Consider the following 19548-nt stretch of genomic DNA (forward strand, 5'->3'; position numbering starts at 1 on the left):
CACACTACTATGTATAAAATAGATAACTAATAAGAACCTGCTGTATAGCACAGGGAACTCTACTCAATACTCTGTAATGACCTATATGGAAAAGAATCTAAAAAAGATTATAACTGACCACCTTGGTGTACACCTGAAACTAACACAACATTGTAAATCAACTATACGCCAATAAAAAAATTTAAAAAATTAATGATCCACGCTAGAACCAGGAACAGTATCTGTGACTAACTACTGTGCAGTGATTAACCTAAATTGCATCCTTTTTGTAACCTGGAAAAGCTAATGCTGATACAAAGATGGAATGAATTGTGGCTGAGACACCAAAAAGACCAGGAGTAGTGGACAGGGGTGTATGGTATGAGACATCAAAGCAGACCTTTTTGGAGACACTTTTTGTTCTAAATATGCACCAGTAAATATGTATCATTCATTAATACAATTTCTCTTTTGTTTATATTTGCATATACAATTTCTTCCCTTGACAGGAACTTTACTGTTCTCTTGAGCTAAATTTCTATCTTTCTGGTTTTCTTGAGGTTATCTGCATATATAGAAACCATATAAGAGTTTTAATAGTTTGATACAACTATTCTTAGCTCTGTAAATTCTTACCTCTAAATCATTAAAAAATAAATGTGTATCAGCAAGATTAAAAATCATCTCCTCCATTCGGAGTCCAAGGGTTACAGCCATGGGGGGATCCTGAAAAGGAAATGCACATATAATGAAGTATATTTTCAGTAACCACAGTTATTATTAAAATTATCTTAAGTGCATATGCCTGTAGGGGGTAAGGAGGCGGAGACTGTTTGGGTTTTTTTTTTTTTTTTTTTTTGCGGTACGCAGGCCTCTCACTGTTGTAGCCTCTCCCATTGCGGAGCACAGGTTCCGGACGCACAGGCTCTGCGGTCATGGCTCACGGGCCCAGCCGCTCCGCGGCATGCGGGATCTTCCCGGACCGGGGCACGAACCTGTGTCCCCTGCATCGGCAGGTGGACTCTCAACCACTGCACCACCAGGCAAGCCCTGTTTGGGTTTTTAACCTAAGATGCAAAAGATTTCCCAATTATCAGAAAAGGTGCCTTTCTAAAGGGTTATCTACAACATATTAAATATACTGCTACATCTGTGAATTTACAGAACTTTATATGCACAGAAAAATGACTTAGATACATTTTCACATAAAGCTATACATTCATGAGAGGAGGAGGAAGGAAGCAAGCTAGTTCACAGGACCCAGTTTACATATACTCCATGGAAAGTCCTTTGGAGAAAGGTACTTGGATGGGACACTGAAGAATGGAGCAGATCTGTTACAAAGAGAAAAGGACGTCCTTTTAAGAATGACAACAAATAAGTAGAAAAGAGAGAAAAGCAGGTCTATTGGATGTTTGTAGGACGAGAGCAGACGATATCGTCTGGAGGTGGGATAGAAAGAGCTGGCAGAGCAGCTCTAACTTCATTATTAATTGTATTTTGATCAACAGGCAATATTTATCTGAATATGTGTAGAGTCTGATCTAACCTGCATTTGACTAGGGATGAAGAGGGAAGGGTGGAGTATGGCTAAAGGAACATTAATTGAGTAAATATAATATAGAAATGTATAAAAATAAAATATATACATCTAGAAGTCTAATGAAAGTAAGGGGATTAGTAAAAAGTCAAAGTGACTTAATTTTTCTTTATAGAAACTAAGAGATTACACAGCAGCAAGGAGTTGAGAATGAAGACCAGAGTTGGTACTTTATCACAGTTAATTACAGTTGAAAGCCTGGAAGAGAGAGGTGTAAGACTTTATTTTTAAAAGTAAGACCTTTATTTTAGGGCTAGGGAAATAAGTCATGCACAAACCTTGTGTTTAAAATGATCAGAGTTGGAATATCTCTAAAGGAGAACAGCTCTGGATGTGACTCTGGAGATGAGAAAAGAGGAAACCTGGAAGGGACAAATCCTCAGAATTTGAGACCAGAATGGGTGTTGGCAGGGAGAAGAAAATGGTTTCAAATAAGGCTGACAGATCTAGACGGATACTATTGGTTTTGGCTGAGAAGTTATTTTGGAAGACCATAGAGGGTGATTTGGGTTGAGTGGCTGGGCCAGGAGCCAGACTGTAGGGATGTGAGGAGAGAGAACCAAACTTGTGTTTTCAATGTTCTAATAAATGGCGTTTCAAGAAATGTATTTAAACTTGGGGAAATGTAATGCTAACGTTACTTCAATTTATGATGAGAATATGCAACCCAGGTCAGGTCAAGCAGTATTCATAAACACCCCCTAACTTCCTCGACTTTGCAAGAAGAAGACCCTCTTTATGCCACACCTATACTTCAACAACCAATTTTTTCCCTCTGTACTTCCATAATGCTTTGAGGGGGGAAACCTTAGAGTGTAACCATGTTTGAAGTGAATGTCAGCCTCTTATTCTGTAGTGATGAAAACCTACAGAATAGGAACTGAGTGCTGAGAAGGAGAGAGAGGAGAAAGTCACAGAGATGTTGAGCAAAGCTAAGACTTGATGTGGGAGAAGATGAGAGGACAATCATAGTATGTTGGGTGTCAACATAATTTTCCAACTGTTTACGTCTCTTTCTTGGAGATTTCTGTGGATTTCATAGCTAGACGTTCTCTCTTCTCAAAAACAGAGACTCATGGTTCACATATTTTTTAAATTTTTATTATTTATTTTTTCTGCAGTATGCGGGCCTCTCACTGCTGTGGCCTCTCCCGCTGCGGAGCACAGGCTCCGGACGCGCAGGCTCAGCGGCCATGGCTCACGGGCCCAGCCGCTCCACGGCATGTGGGATCTTCCCGGACCGGGGCACGAACCCATGTCCCCTGCATCGGCAGGCGGACTCTCAACCACTGCGCCACCAGGAAGCCCTGGTTCACATATTTGATGGCATCTCGGTGTTATGTCCTCCAGTCAGTATGACTCTATGCTAGATTCATCTGTATTCCAGTGACAGGATCATTTGGAGCAACATACCCAAAGACCAAATAAATTCCATTTTATCCAACAAGTATTCATTCAAGAATGAAAACAAAAATATGAAGTGCCCATTGTGTGTCTCAAGGAGCTTCAAAACTCAGAGGGATCTCTTGCTCTGTTTCCTTCAAATATAAAATTCTTTTTTCTTATTTCTTTTTGTTGTTGTTTATGTTTTTGTTGCTGTTGCTGAAAGAAAATCTCTGGAGGTAAAAAAATTTAAAAATATACATGTGTCTTCTTCCTGTAAAAAATTCCTATTTCTAGACTCCCTCTCTCTTTGTTATGGGGGTGGGGGGTTTGAATAGGCTGAGGACACAGAAAACTTGTAAATATTCCATCTAGTCATGGAACCATGAACAAAAAGCCTACAGAAATATCAGGAAAAATCAAATGTAATTATAGCATGAAAACATATAATTCCATTAGTGATGCTCTATGCTTTTGAGGAATGTTCACTGATGCAAGACAATAAAACTGAGCTCCACAGGACTCTGTTATGTTTCTGATGATTACTGCCCTAAAGATATATATTTCAGATGGGGGTTCAGAAATGTCTTCTATAAAAGGTTTTCCTTCTTGAGACTAGATTGGTTAAAGTCTTATCGTATGATATGCCAATTTTTCTTTTTCAAGTTTTAGATAAAATTCTTCAATTTGTTATGTTCAATGCCTCATATTCTTTGCATTTACAGATCAGATTTACGGGGATGGGAGAAAACGTACTATTTCTTTTTGATTGTTACTTTCACCGATGCCACGCTTCTGTAGCACGTAACTCTCTATGCTACCTAAGCAGTGATAGGAAAAACCATGAAGAATGCATTTTGTGCATCTGAGAGGCACACAAACAAACATAATTTTTAGAAAATCAACAAGAATTCTCTAACAAAGAAGCATAGCGTATGACATGATGAAAACTGTTTTTGAGCACCCCACTGGAACGCAACCCCACGGCAAAGGAAGGGGCAGTTATCTGTTTCTCTAGCTCCGGCGATTCCACATCACACAGGCTCCCAGAGCCAGGACTTAGTAAGCATTTTGGCAAAACTTCATTGGTTAACCGGGGAAGTTTCAGTTTGAGGTTTGCCTGAGTGTGAACTGGCTGTATTTTGCTAAGGCCTGTTGAAAGGGAGGTGTTTTGTCACCTATGCCGAAGGCTTGACACAGAACGGCTAGGAAGAGCCACGCCACAAGCCAAGGAAAGCTGTGCTTGTAAGAGGTGCTGATCTTGTTTCTAAGAGAACATCAGGTGAGGGCTTACTTTCAAATATCTGGTTTTACTTTTTTTTTCTTTTTCCAGTTTACTAAGTCACTGGGATAGCTAATTCTAAGTAAGCAAGATTCCAGCACCCCATTTTCCAGCTAAAGAACCCCCAGACGTAGGAATCCAAGAAAGATGGGCAGGAAGTTGGTGGGTGTCGCTGTCATGTGGGACACCCTCTCCCTTGCAGAGCACTGGGCAGGAGCTGCCGCAGCCTGCAATCCCACGGCTTTATCAGGCATTTGAGAATTAAACATACTTCTGGATTGAAGCCAACTTTTATACAGAGATATTTGCTCGTTTTCATTAGATGTTTGTAGAATTATGGGCACCTTATGAATCAAGGGTTACTGCCTTTCCTCAGTTTAACTGTAGTGAGTGTTGAGTTTAGGGTCTGCAATGAAGTGACAGTGAAAACTTGGATAGAGGGGAAAAGTGGGATAATAAAGTGAGTAACAGGGTTTTGTGGTAGCTCTGATACGTATTATACATGCATAACAGTTCCAATCGGTTCAAAGTGTCTACAGCAGAGTTTCCTATGGGGCAAACTGAACCTCTGCCAATTTAAATTGACTCTGTGTAGCGTTCTACGAAAATACTGAAACGATTCCCAAGACATTTGTTGGACAGAGAGAGACAGACAAGAGATATAGAGACAGAAACAGAGACAGAGGGGAGATGAAGAAAATGAGTAGCTCTTGGCCCTTAACTGTGTGCTTTTCAGCCGGATGTGATCAGTGTATAACCAAGTCAGGATCAAGGACAGCACTTCTCTATATCAAAATACTAACGCCTATTAGCCGTGTAAGCGCAGAGCGTAAATTGGAGCCAGACAGTCTGTCTATGGGCCTCTGCCCTGCACTGGGCCATCAGCTGGAATTCCTCCTCTAGGGACACACTGTAAAAATATTTCAGGAGAGGCAGCAATTATGTATTTTTAAAGAAATGGGGGACTTTTTTTTAAGAACTCAAGCTCTTGGAACAGTTACTCCCTTGGGACCTGAATCATATTTGTGGACACGTGCACACAGAGGCAGAAGATGTGCAAATTCATTACAGGAAAAGAAAGACAAACTAGCTCCACGAACCAAGGTGGAAATAGCTAGTGGGTTTGTTAGAATACCTAAACTCTTTTAATCAGTGACAAGAAATGCCATGACATTCAGTCATGAATCAGAAGGGAAATTTTACAATTGAGTTGTTTGTCTGTAATGGACAGGCAGTGGGCTTAAGCGTTCTCAGGGGGAACTGGAGAAGGGTTTTGGGAACTTTCATGTATTTATTGAGTGTCTACTATGTGTCAGACATGATCAAATTCTGGGCAGAGAGCAGAAAATTAAATAAGCAAACTCCCTGCCCTTATGGGGTTTATACTATTACTGGATGGGCCCTCTGGTGAATACATGGACAAAAACCAAGGAAGTATGTAGTATTCTAGGTGGTGAAAAAAAATCAGTCAGCAGACACAGAAGGCTATGGGGATGGGTGGTGATGGCTTATTGAAAGGAAGTGAAGGGAAAGCCTTTCTTAGGAGGTGATAGTGGAGGATAAGAGACCTGAGAAAAGGGAGGGGACTAGCCATGCACAGCCATGGCGATAGGGAACATACACAGAGGCGACAGTGAGAAAAATGTGTACGGGAGAGTGTGAGGCACAGTGACCCATGTGAGAGACGTGAAATGGACCAAGGATTTTAAGAAAGAGGGAGTGATTAACTGGGTCAAATACAAGTGAGAGAGACACCAGGAAGATAAACCATGAATTTGGCAAGAAGGTCATTTCTCAGACTTGAAGAGAGTTGTAGGACTGGCAAGTGAGGGAAGAGCAGAGAAAGAGAGCAGTGACTGGAAAACGGCTCAAGAGGCTTTTCTGGTGATGGGACTATTACGATATGTAAAAGAGTGATGGGAATAATCCAAAAAAGTGGGACACTGGGGATTCAGGAATGAAAGAGGTCTTTTTGGGAGGAGATTCACTGGGTAAGTGAGAGGGCCTGGATCCAGGGCATGAATGGGGGTGCAGAGAGCAGGCAGAGAATACGGTTATGGTGCAAAGATAAAGTGATTCTTCCAGTTTGCTTTTTTTTTTTTTTCCCTTAAAGTGATGGAGGAAGAGTTTTGTGCAGAATTGAGAGGGGGCTTTGAAGGGCTGAGGGGAGAGAAGGTTTGAAATAATCAGCTGGAAGAGTTAGCCCAGGTGTGCTGGGACCCACTTGAGATTTGTGGCCACGTTCAGCTGTTGAGGTACAGGTAGAGTGTTGGACAGGGTTTTTTTGATTTGTTTTGTTTTTTTCAAGGTGAGCCTGACGGAGAAAAAGAGGCATAAAGATGATGAGGCTTTACGCAAAAGCGGGGTGATAGCATCATCCGGGGCTGGGATGATGACGTCTGAGGCAGAGGCTCCTGAACTTGACAACATATGAGAAGCACCTGGGGAGCTTTGAAAAATCCTGCTGCCCAGGCCACACCCTGTACCAATTAAGTCAGGTATTCTCTGAGGTGGGACTCATGCACCAGTAATTTCAAAGCTCTCCAGTGATTCTAATGTACACAAGACCGAGAATCAGTGATTAAGATCTTTCTACCCAAAGTGTGGCTCACAGACCAGCAGCACTGAGTTAGGAGCTTGTTAGAAAGGCAGATCACAGACCCTACCCTGGAGATCTACTGAAGCAGAATATACAGCTTAACAAGATTGCCTGGTGACTCATACGCATGTTAATATTTATAAAGCACTGGTCTAAGAGCTCTCCTGAAGGTCTGGGATGGTTAGGGAACACCAGAGCTGGCATGGCCTTCTGGTTTCCCAGGAGTTAAGCCTCTGAGATGCTTCCAAAAGACTCTTATGACCTGAATCAGTCTGATTACTGAGTAGCATGGTGACTCGTATAATTTCTTGGGAATTAGGCTTCCCTGGAAATAGCTTACAGTTATGAGTAAGAGTGAATTGCCCCACCTTCACCTCCATAAAGATCATCTGTGGACTTAACTTCAAGGACCAGAGGAACCATGGTGCCTCTTTTCTTAGTCATGTAGCCAACGACCTTCTAGGGAGCAGGTAAAGGTGTAAAACTAGTTAATTTTTCCTCTGGATTAAAAGGATTTGTTCAAAATCCAAGTATTTGATGTAAGCATCATATTTGTAACTGAACAGTAGTCAAATTAAGTAATCAGAAGTCATGAAGGGGACATCACACAGCTTACCTACCACTACCGGCTTCTACTGTTTTGATCAGTAGAAAATCCAATGAATAATGCTCACCACATTTATTAAACTAATAACAGATTAAATATACTTCAAGGGGAATTACAGCAATAGTAATATGCTACAACTATAGTTGCTATGCTATACTACTGCTATCATAGAGATTATGGACGGATGGAACTTGCTTCCAGCCCATAATATATCATAAATACTTTTAAAAATAAAAAATAGTAAAGTATCATATTTATATTATACAATATATAATAGTATAGCATAGCAACCAGATGGAAAGGGAGAAGAAAAGAGAATGGTGAGAATGACCATGGAAGGATGAGCTAGAAAGCATAGGACTGAGAGAAAAGTGACAGAGATGGCAAATGAACCCACCAAACTGAGGCCTCAGGACTTGGAGAAAGGTGGGTGGTATATTAGAGGAAGACTGTAGAAAAGATAAGTGAGACATGAATTTCGAAAAAGGCAAGTTAATGATGAGTTATGGAAGTTTAAGGCAATTACAATAATGTAATCTGCCTCCCTCCAACACCCAAGATGTGAGATGGAATGCTTTTTTAAAATTTATTTATTTTTTTGTTGTTGTTGAGGTATAGGTGTTTTACAATGTTGTGTTAGTTTCTACTGTACAGCGAAGTGGAGTTCCCTGTGCTATACAGCAGGTTCTTATTAGTTCTCTATTTTATGCACATCAGTGTATACATGTCAATCCCAATCGCCCAATTCATCCAACCCCACCCCCACCCCCTACAACCCCTTTGGTGTCCATACGTTTGTTCCCTAAATCTGTGTCTCTATTTCTGCCTTGCAAACTGGTTAATCTGTACCATTTTTCTAGATTCCACATGTATGTGGTAATATACGATATTTATTTTTCTCTTTCTGACTTACTAGAGACTGTCATACAGAGTGAGATTGAATGTTCATAAGCGAAGATCATAAACGGAGATTGAAACTTCAGGGAGGTTATAAAAGATGCCTCCAGAAGTTTGTGCTTTTAAGAAATGAATAACCACTTATCTTTCTTGTGTATTAATTTCAAGTTTCACTGTCTCTCAAACTCCCTATGAGAGTTTGAGAAGTGTCACTGTCTTTGATTTAGCTTTACTTTTACACACATATGTACAAGTGACCCTTGAACAACATAGGTTTGAACCTTGTTGGTCCATTTATATGCGGAATTTTTTTTCAATAAATATGCTGGAACATTTTTTGGAGATTTGCGATCATTTGAAAAAAACTCCCAGACCAACCACATAGCCTAGAAATATTGAAAAAAAAATTAAATTAGGTATATCATGAATGCATAAAATATATAGAGATACTAGTCTATTTTATCATTTAATACCATAAGATACACACAAATCTATTAAAAAGTTAAAATTGATCAAAACTTATGCACACACAGACTGTTCAGGGCACTGTTCACAGTCAAGAGAAATGTATACAAACAGGATTAAATGCAGGATTAAATCATAACTGAAAAAATTAACTGTAGTTCATATTGTACTACTGTAGGAATTTCCTAGCCACCTCCTGTTACTATTTCAGTGAGCTCAAGTGTTACAAGTATCCGCTTAAATGCCAAGCGAGGCTAATCAACTCCTTGTGAGCAGTTCATTTCTCCAGTAAATTGCACATTGCAGTAAAAAGTGATCTCTTGCAGCTCTCGCGTATTTTGCATTGTTTACTGCAATACCATAAACCTTAAATAACACCAGGGGACCCATACGAGTGCCCCTAGTGATGCTAGAAGTGCTCCCAAGAAGCAGAGAAAATCATGACATGACAAAAAAAAAAATTTAATTACTTGATATGTACCATAGCTTAAATTCTTCAGCTGTGGTTGCCCTCCATCTCAAGATAAGTAAATCCAGCATAAAGACCCTTGTAAAGAAGAAAAGGAGATTCATGAAGCCATCGCTGCAGTTACACCAGCAGGCTCGAAACCTTGCTCTTTTTCAGAAATACCTTTTTATCTCACGTGGAAAATCCAGCTTTGATGTGGGTTCAGGATTACTACAAGAAAGGCATACGTGTAGATTCTAATATGATTGGAGAAAAAGTGAAGTCATTAAATGACAACTTAAAGCAAAAGGAAGGTGGAGGAGCTAAAGCTGGAGAAATTAATGTCAGCAAAGATGGTCTGATAATTTACGAAAGAGGTTTGGCTTAAAAAATGTCATGATAACAGGAGAAGAAGCTTCACACACCAAGAGGCAGCAGATGTGTTCCCAGACACCATTAAGAAAATCATTGGGGAGAAAGAATATCTGCTGCACAGGTTTTTACTGCAGATGAAACTGCCCTATTCTGGAAAAACAAATGTCACCAAGGACATTTGTTAATAAGGAAGAGAAGCTAGCAGCAGGATTTAAGGCAGGAAGGGACAGTCTAATACTACCGTTTTGTGCAAATGCAGTCGGGTTTATGATCCGGATCGCCCTTATATATAAAGCTGCTAACCCCAAGCCTTGAAGGGAAAGGATAAACACCAGCTGCCAGTCTTCTGATTGTACAAAAAGGAGGCCTGACAACGAGAACACTTTTTCTGGATTGGTTCTATTGAGGCTTTGTTCCTGAAGTCAGGAAGTACCTTGTTAGTAAGGGAATGCCTTTAAAAGTCCTTTTGATATTGGACTACGACCCTGGCTACCCAGAACCCCATGAGTTCAACACTGAAGGCACTGTAAAGTGGTCTACTTGCCCCCAAACACAACATCTCTAATTCAGTCTCCAGAACGGGGGGCGGTCATAGGCCCTTTAAGGCTCATTATATATGGTACTCTACGGAAAGGATTGTCAATGCTATGGAAGAGAACCTCAACAGAGAACATCATGAATGTCTGAAAGGATTATGCCACTGAAAATGCCATCACTGGTATAGAAAAAACCCTGAAAGCCATCAAGCCAGAAACAATAAATGCCTGCTGGAGAAACTTGTGTCCAGATGTTGTGCATGACGTCACAGGATTTACGACAGAGCCAATCAAGAAAATCATGAAAGAGATGGTGGATACGGCAAAGAGAGGTGAGGGCGAAGGGTTTCAAGATAGAGATCTTGGAGAAATTCAAGAGCTAACAGACACCACACCAGAAAAATTAACAGGGGACAAACTGATGGAGATGAGTGCATCTGAACCAGTGCCAGACAACGAGGAAGAAGACATAGAAGAAGCAGCGCCAGGAAACAAAATGACATTAGGCAGTCTGGCAGAAGGTTCTGATTATTCAAAACTGCTTTTGATCTCTTTTAAGACATGGACCCTTCTATGATATGGGCGCTGAAACTAAAGCAAACGATGGAAAGATTGGTACCATATAGAAACATTTTTAGAAAAACGAAAAAGCAAAAAAAGTCAGACAGAAATTGCGCTGTATTTCCATAACGTTACACTGAGTGTGCCTGCCTCTCCTGCTTCCCCTTCCACCTCCACCATCGCTTCCACCTCTGCCGCCTGGTGAGACAGCAAGACCAACCCCTCCTCTTCTCCCTCGTCCTCAGCCTACTCATGGTAAAGAGACCGAGGATGAAGAATTTTATGACGATCCACTTCCACTAAATGAAGAGTAATCATCATGACAGACAGTTAATAACCTTAGCTGTTGTGTATGTGTGTTGAATGTCTTCGTGTGAAAATCTAATAACTGTACGGCAAGAACTGTATGACACGTTTTTGTCCCATAATCACCATCGCCTAAGTTTTTGTCTTGTAGAACATCGTGTGCAAAGACTTGTATTGAAGTGAACAGCTTATCCTTACGTGTGCATAAGGTGAGCGATATATCATATAAAATTAATAATGGGTTAGTTTTCTTACTGTTTTATAACTTTGCTTTCAAAGAATTACATTACTGTACAGTATACCCCTCTCTATTAACTGGAGAAACTGCATATCAGCCTATCATCATAGGTAAGTGTTTTTTTTTTTTTAATGTAACTGTGTCTCCAATACTGTATTAAGAATATAACTGTAATACTGTGTGTCATAAAAATTTTACAATGACTCATTCATTAGTGTGTAGGTTAGGCTACTGTGAAGCAGCCATATTGATGGCACTTAGGCTACCATAAAGCAATCACATCGCTGCTTTGTTATCAGTGCATGAATCGTTATGTCTGTAAATAAATATGAATTTATTTTTCACATTATCTTTTCATTTTTGATGTCTAGTGTTAGTAATGTGTATCACATCTACAGTGTTTTATACCATGTAAGACAATACTGACATAGGTACTGACAGACGATTCACCTTACAAACAGATGACAAACTTATGGTATTGATAAATACAGTACAGGACTGTAAATGTACTTCCTCTTACTTATGACTTTCACAATAACATTTTCCTTTCTCTAGCTTACTTTATTGTAAGAATACGGTATATCATACCTCAACATGCAAAATTCGTGGTAACCATTTATGTTACCAGTAAGGCTTCTAGTCAACAGCAGCCTATTGGCAGTTACGTTTTTAAGGTGTCAAAAGTTACTCAGATTTTTGACTTCATGGGGGGTCGGCACCCCTGACCCCCCGCATTGTTCAAGGGTCAACTATACTATGTTTACATGCACACGCATGTGTGCCCTTAAACACATATACTATGAGCAACCATGAAAAACACTAACATTTTTTTCATTTTATTTTTCTTTTCCATTATGGTTTATTACAGGATATTGAATATAGATCCCTGTGCTATACAGTAGGATCTTGTTGTTTATCCATACGATATATAATAGTTTGCATCTGCTAGTCCCAAACTCCCAATCCATCCCTCCCCGCCCCCTCTCCCCCTTGGCAACCACAAGTCTGTTCTCTATCACTAAAGTTTTTGAGACTTGTGAATTCCTCATTCATTCAATTTATATGTGCCATGATCACTCTCTAGTCACGCTCTACAACACTGAGCTGAGTATCTCACATTATGAGATGAAACAACACATACATTTTTGGATAAAACACCCAGTTTCCCCCAAATTCAGTTTCTCAACATTCAGACTTCCTTGGAACCAAATAAAACAGGTTACACTCATTGAGTGTTTGCTTTGTGGTAGGTAATGTGCTGAGTTTTAATGCACTGACTCATTTAACCCTTCTAATCAAATTATGAAATTATTCTCCCCATTTTATATAAAAGTAACTGAAGCTCACAAAGACTAAAAAAACTACCCAAGGTCACATGCATAGTAGGAAGTGGAGATAGAATTTAAACTCAGGTCCCTTCTCCCTCCAAATTCAGAATGCTCTAACCATTATGCCCAGAGGGGTGGTCACCTGCATGCTGCCATCAGAGTGGCCTCCAATCCATGGTTCCAACACTTGATTCATTCTAACCACATTCTAGCAAATCATGTTGCTTTTCCTTAGGTGACGTACACACACGTCAGTACTTATCTTCATGACAATCTCATCATTTAAAATATAGCTTGTGCCGTTTCAGAAGCCTTTCCACATAAGTGTGTGTAGATTGTTTAATATAAAAGTAACCAGTGGATTTATCCTGATGAACATATCATTTCTCCAGTGCTCCTTTTATATAAGATGTTGTCTAAATTGAGCAAGTAGTTTTGGGAGCTTGGATTTCAGTTTCGCAATATAACTGTTCACTTTTCCTTCAGTCTTTTCCCTGACTTGGGCTATTTCCTTTGCATCCTTCCTGTGGAATGACTTTTAGAGAATCATGGCCTCATAGCACATGACACATTAATGCTTCAAAATAAACCAAATCCCTAAAGCACAATTTATTTAGCTTCTTTCACTCCTCCTTCTAACAAAGGGGAATTACTGCAACTTATCAGGTAAAATACTATATACAATTAATCAGGGAATAGAGATAATCTTCATAAACTCTAACAGATGATGGATGATTCCTGGTCTGTGTCCTGCCAAACTTACAAACTCCTGCTTTAGAGCTGTGCAGTGCTGAAAGGTGTACATGCCAGCTGGTGCTCAGCTGCAGAGCCTATCACCAGCTCCACAGGCAGCAGAACTCAAATACTGACATCCCTCCTTTGCCATCACGGTAAATATCCAGGAATAGTTCTGCTTGGGAAAAGAGCATGTTGTGTTGACAACTGAACAGGGTCCAAAGTGATCATATATTAGGAAGATCCTTGGAAAATTCATAATATTATTTATTTATAAAGTGAAGCAGGATTTTTCTAAAGTTTTTTTTTAATTAAAACACAAAAGTTAGTTACACAGAGCAATTTATGAGTAAAAATGGCATTCCTAAATTATTATGTTCCATGAATTTTATTTTGATAGGTGGTGGGGAAAGACATGAGACAAAAAGAGTACAGAGATCCAGAGCAGGTGGAAGAGACGTGGGTTCCGGCTGGCCAAACCACTTGCGAGCTGTGTGACATGGTACCAATCACATAGGGTGGTGGTGAAAGCAAAGGAGATAGTAATGCATTTAACAGGACACTCAGAAAAGTGCCAGGCACATAGCAAGAGCTCAAAAATGGTACTTACTTATTTGTTTGCTTGTTTCTTTATTTTTACTGGGGTTGGAGGTGGGGAAGAGAGAGAAAAATAGGTAGATAGGTAGGTAGGTGTGGTCATGGCAGGACATGATTTTACACCGCTGGCGCTTATATTTCCAGCTCTCAGCTCACTATACTTCAGGCCACTGCAGTACCACTTTGTGCAAACATTGACCTTCTGCATGTCTGGAAATTTCTGCCTTTGTCATTTCCCTTTTGGGGGAAATAGTGCATTAAATTTCTCCGCCACAGGACATGGATGATAGTTTTCAGAGCTAAGTGCTACTTTTATATATATATTTTTTACATTATATCATTTAATCCATCCGGTAACTCCAGGAAGGAAATGGATTATAACCATGTTTAGATGTGAAAAGAGGCTCAGAGGTTAAATGAGTAGCTTAAGGTACATCTAGGCACAGGACTTCCTCCTAACCTCTAGTTTGGTGCTCCTTCAGCTGGATTACTGCCCTACAGAATGTGTTCTGAGCAACCCTCAGGACTCAGGAAACCCTTCTGGGGTGACTGAGAACCATGGGGGAAGGGATTGTCTACATGAGGGAAATGGGATGTCTCCAGTCCCCCAACTTCTACATTTCACCTAGAGCAGATCTGCCCTTATATGTTTTACATAAAGATACTCAGCGTGATATACTACGAACACAAAAGATTCTCTGGTTAAAAGAACAGAAAAATCACTATGTCATACAAAACTTTTACACTCTGAAAGTGCACATTGTGGAAACAAGACTGATCCGAGAAATTAAAAAAACTGAAGACATTAAGAATTTCAAGATTTGATAAACTTTACGTAGTACAGGGGTCTTTTTTTTCCTCAGCAGAAATAATGGCCCTGGTCACTTTCGCTATTGGCAAAGTCCTTCTGAATTGTCAGCTGATCACCAGAAAGACCTCATTTCAGTGGGTCCTCAAGGTCATTACTTAGACACTCGGGAACGGAGGAATTAAACATGGTTACAAAGGATTCTTAACTGTAAAACATCTCAGGACCTTTAAGATGATAACATATACTGAATGGCCATAAAATTCAAGTATTCCTCAAATTTATTTGGCCATGGGTTTTTTTTTCCACAAAGACTATCAATTAACATATTTTGGAACTCGCTTTCCCAAGAAAAATGTTGGGGAAATGCTCTTTTCTAGCGGTTCCCAAAGCATGGTCCATCAGCTTTACTGAAAATTTATTCCAAAGGTGAAATCTCAGGCCCTGCCTCAGACCTACAGAATCAGAAACTCTGGGTTTTACAATCCCTGAGGGTCAGGGACTCACATTCAAGTTCAAGAAGCCCTTCTCCAGGCAGCAGTCTCCTAAACGGTCTTCTTCCTCTAAACTCCTTTCTCCACGCAGCAGCCGATCTTAAACCACCAGGTCCCAATTCAACCTAAACCCTACAACAACTTCCACTGCACCTAGAATAAATTCCAAATGCCTTACGGCAGACGCTGGACCTGATGCGGCCCCCTGCCTGTCTCTCTGTTTTTACCTTGTGTTATCTTGTGTTACGCACCTTTGTTTACAACCTTCCAGCCACACTGCTCCTTTATATGCCCGGAACACTGGAAGATTGCTCCTGCCCAGAGCCCTTCTATGTCCTCTGCCTGGAACGGTCCCCTCCACACTCCTCTCCCCCCTAACCTGCACGGCTAGCTCCTTCTTGTAATTTAGGTGTCAGCATCAATGTCATCTCTCCCCAGTCACCCACCCAGTCACTCTCCATCTGACCTAGTTTTATTGTCTTCAGAGCAGTTACCATAATCTGAAGTTACTTTGTTTGCTTGTTAGCTCCATGAGAGCGGGAAGCATGTGTACCTGTGCTAAGTAAATATTTGTTGGATGAACACAGTTGTCCTTGTAGCTCTAGTCTATTTATGGTGTGTGGTGAAGTGCAACTACCCAATACCCTCTCTGTCCCCTTCAAATGACCCCTGAGCTACATGTGGTCCCCAGCTTCACAGGATGGGCCTCATATAACAACATCCTTTATTTAGTCACTTCTTAACATGCCAAAATATTAACGTCTTACTAAGAGGCAACACCAATTTCCTTATTGACATTAAGAAAAAAGTCAATGATCAAATTACTTTAAAAAATAAATAATAATTCAATAAACATGGTCATCTAAATTGTTTTTCATGCAACTCAATAAAGGAATTTTCATTTTGATTAGAAAAAAATAGAGCTTAAAAACATTTTCCCTTTAATTTCTTTTAATTTCCTGGAGGAAACCATTATTCAACATGGTCAACTCCAGCAGGCCCCCTTCCGGTAGCAGAGAATAGTATTAAGGACAAAGCTTTGTTATGAGAATGACCTGGTTTCCAATACTCGTACCAGCATTTATCACTTTGCAACCTTGGTCAAGTTTCTTAAACTCCAATAACCCAGGTTTCCTCATCCACAGAACTTGGATCACAATACGTTACAGTAGAGTAATTATAAGAGTTAAGTTGGATAACATTTGTGAAAGTGACTAATCACAGTTACAATTTTTGTGAGCGTTAGTTCACACCAAGTGTTCTGCTAAGCTATTAAACATGGTATTCTCTTTACTTCTCCTTCACTATAAATAGTATTATTCCCATGTTACAGAAATGGAGACGGAAGAATTAAGTAATTTGCCCAAGGTCAGAAAACTGTAAGCGTCAGCACTGGGTTTTCAAAGTTAGGTTTCTCTGACTCGAAGGCTCTTGTCCTTCTCCCCCATCCCTACTGCTTGTGAAATGCCGAACACAGGTGCTACCACATGGTAGGTGTTCTAGAAATGTAGGCTTATCTTCCCCACACCCTGCCAACAGTGCCTCTGATCCTATTCCGATTCTGCACCACCATGAGGTACTGGTATCTGTCTACCACACTCTATTTCACTGAACATTTCTTAAGTTTTCCCTTTTGATGGAAAACTATCCCAATTGTCTGCAAGAAGATACTTAGAATCATTCCAACTTAAAGGAGAACTCACACAACTGCCTTCACAGTACCTCACTAATTGTCCTTATTCCTTTCAGGAAATGTCACTTGTATATTGTGTTCATGGTAGCTTAATCGTCTATGCCATGTGATGTTCTATAAGCAGAAATGCCATGGGCTTTGAGGTCAAAGAGTCCAGGGCCCCAAGAGTCATCTCTACCACTGACTAGCTGTGTGACTGCACACATCTTATTCCCTCTCTGAGCATGTTTCCTCACGTACAGATTGGGGAGAAGAACCCACCTCTTAAAATTGTTCTGACGCTTAACGCTGGCACATTGTGGGCATTAAATACACATTAGTTTCCTTCTTCCCCTCACTTTTCCCGCCGTTGCTGCAAGCTCGGCTGTTTTAAGCCTCTGTAGGCATAGAGAATGTCTCTCTTTTCTATGCGAACAAAGCTTTTCGACAACACTTTAAAATAACGGAACTTGTTTGTGAAATGAATGCTGCATGACCAGGTGGCCATCCTGGGAGGGGATGGGTTATTTCAGTGATGCACCACTGCTGAGGGAAGTAGGAGAACTTTGCTTTTGGAATTGCTCTTAGAGCCAGTTTATCAGTCACTCAAGAAAAGCAGCTTCATTATTTGATGTTGTTTTATAATGGTTTACCACCCCTCTGCTTCTTTACTGGTACCCCTTCATATCCCAAATAGAAGGCCGCGCTCAGTTCTGGGATGGTAGAAACTTTAAGGTATTTTTGACGAAAACGGAAAAAAAATGTGTATATATATATATATATATAGTGACATTTTGACCATGCTCTTTATTTATCGTCTTGGGTTCAAATCATCCTTTTACTTCCAAATATCACAATTACCACAAAAGGATGAAGATTTTTTTTTTTTTTTTTTTTTTTTACGGTGTGCGGGCCTCCCACTGTTGTGGCCTCTCCCGTTGCGGAGCACAGGCTCCAGATGCGCAGGCTCAGCGTCCATGGCGCATGGGCCAAGCCGCTCCGCGGCATGTGGGATCTTCCCGGACCGGGGCACGAACCCATGTCCCCTGCATCGGCAGGCGGACTCTCAACCACTGCGCCACCAGGGAAGCCCAAGGATGAAGATTTGAAGTCAGAAAATATTTTAAAAATCTAAAGGTAATTCCGAAAGATGAGTCGCACCACTGGTTTGGCATAATGGAAGCAACAGGGATATTTAGGTATAGCCTCCAATGGTGACTATTCTGAAGGGGACTTTTATTTGGATTTGTGTGTTCAAGTTAGGCTGTTTATTTTAAACATTTATCTAATATGAAAATTTGCACAAAAATACTGTAGTCAGTTCAATAGGATTACTGTGTATTCCACATAAGCCAAAATTATTTCAGAAGAAAATGCTTTAGATTATTATCTGGAAACTTTTTAGACTGTATGCTCTGTCAGTAATAGAATTTTGAGTGTGTACCACAAATTTATGTATAGTTATTTATAAATTACATACATATTCTTTAAGTTATAATCATTTACATGTATTGAAACAGATAAGAATAGAAATTGCGGGTATAAATGTGTTATTTTCTCTCCTTATCTCAGTGAAGCACCTTGTGTATATCTGGCACATACGCATACATCCTGCTTTGGAGATCACTGTTTCAGATGATGATGATTGTGATAAAGGAGCTAAGACTCCTTTTTCTGAATGGTCACTAAATAAAATTGTTACCTTTCATATGTTTAGCAACTTTCATTACTTATACTAAGAATCAAATGCAATGCAAATTCACCAAGAGCGCAATTTAGGAGGAAATGCTTGAGTGCAATTAATTCATCACAACTAGTCTAGAAGATGTTAAAAACTGCATGTTGAGCTAACATGAGACCCTATGAAATAATGTGACACTATAAAGATGAAGGGAGACACTTCTGTAAGTGTCATATGAAAAGGAACCAAAGTTAGATACAACTTTGAATACAGTAATTGAAGGCAGGTCAACATGTTGTGAATTGACTCTGGTTAGACTGTGAGTCCTACAGAATCAAACTCAAATGGCCTCTACAACTGTGTTTCTAGCTGAAAAACCTGTTGCAGGTGCATCACTCTTTGAAACAGACTCACACACGTGTATAACAACACTGTTACAAGAAGCAAACTGACTATGAAAATAATGGCAAGAGACAAAGGAAAGTAATGAGAACATCTGCCTCTGGATTTGTATGTGTGACGGGGTATTATTCCCAGTCTCTATAATATGCTTCCTCAAAGTTACCAAAAAATACTTATATTTATAAATGCAAAGGATCTGTCAGACAAAAGATTACTTCCTTATTTCAAATGGCATTCTATAGCAACATCTGGTGCAACAAATTAATCCAAACAATTTCTTAAGGTTCCCTTATTAGACAATAATATATGTATTATAATGTTTAAAGTCCATTTCAATTTACAAAAACATTTTCTAAAATAATTATGTGAGGGTAATAAGCTTGGTTTTTCATGTAGAAAATTCAGTTATTATGAAGAAAGGAAAAAGAATATGATTTCTAATTAAGTTCTGTAAATTTGCCAGTTCACATTAAAGAACAATGAGCCACTGGAAATAAATAATTAAGAGCAGACTTGACAGACTGCAATAAAAACACTACAAGGTAATTTTAAATG

The 19548-nt window shown here is 39.8% G+C and overlaps 1 protein-coding gene across 10 annotated transcripts in view; it reads right to left on the minus strand.

Moving 5' to 3' along the window:
* The window catches only part of EYA4 (EYA transcriptional coactivator and phosphatase 4), a 298829-nt gene that overhangs the window by 21519 nt on the left and 257762 nt on the right, over nucleotides 1–19548 (minus strand). For all 10 annotated transcript variants that reach the window (XM_067702043.1, XM_067702044.1, XM_067702045.1 and 7 more), the window contains one exon: nucleotides 616–705. In XM_067702043.1, the coding sequence (XP_067558144.1) occupies nucleotides 616–705 (90 nt within the window). The remainder of the gene's footprint in view (nucleotides 1–615; nucleotides 706–19548) is intronic.

Source organism: Pseudorca crassidens, chromosome 13, assembly GCF_039906515.1.
Source record: "Pseudorca crassidens isolate mPseCra1 chromosome 13, mPseCra1.hap1, whole genome shotgun sequence".
Classification (NCBI taxonomy): Eukaryota; Metazoa; Chordata; class Mammalia; order Artiodactyla; family Delphinidae; genus Pseudorca; species Pseudorca crassidens.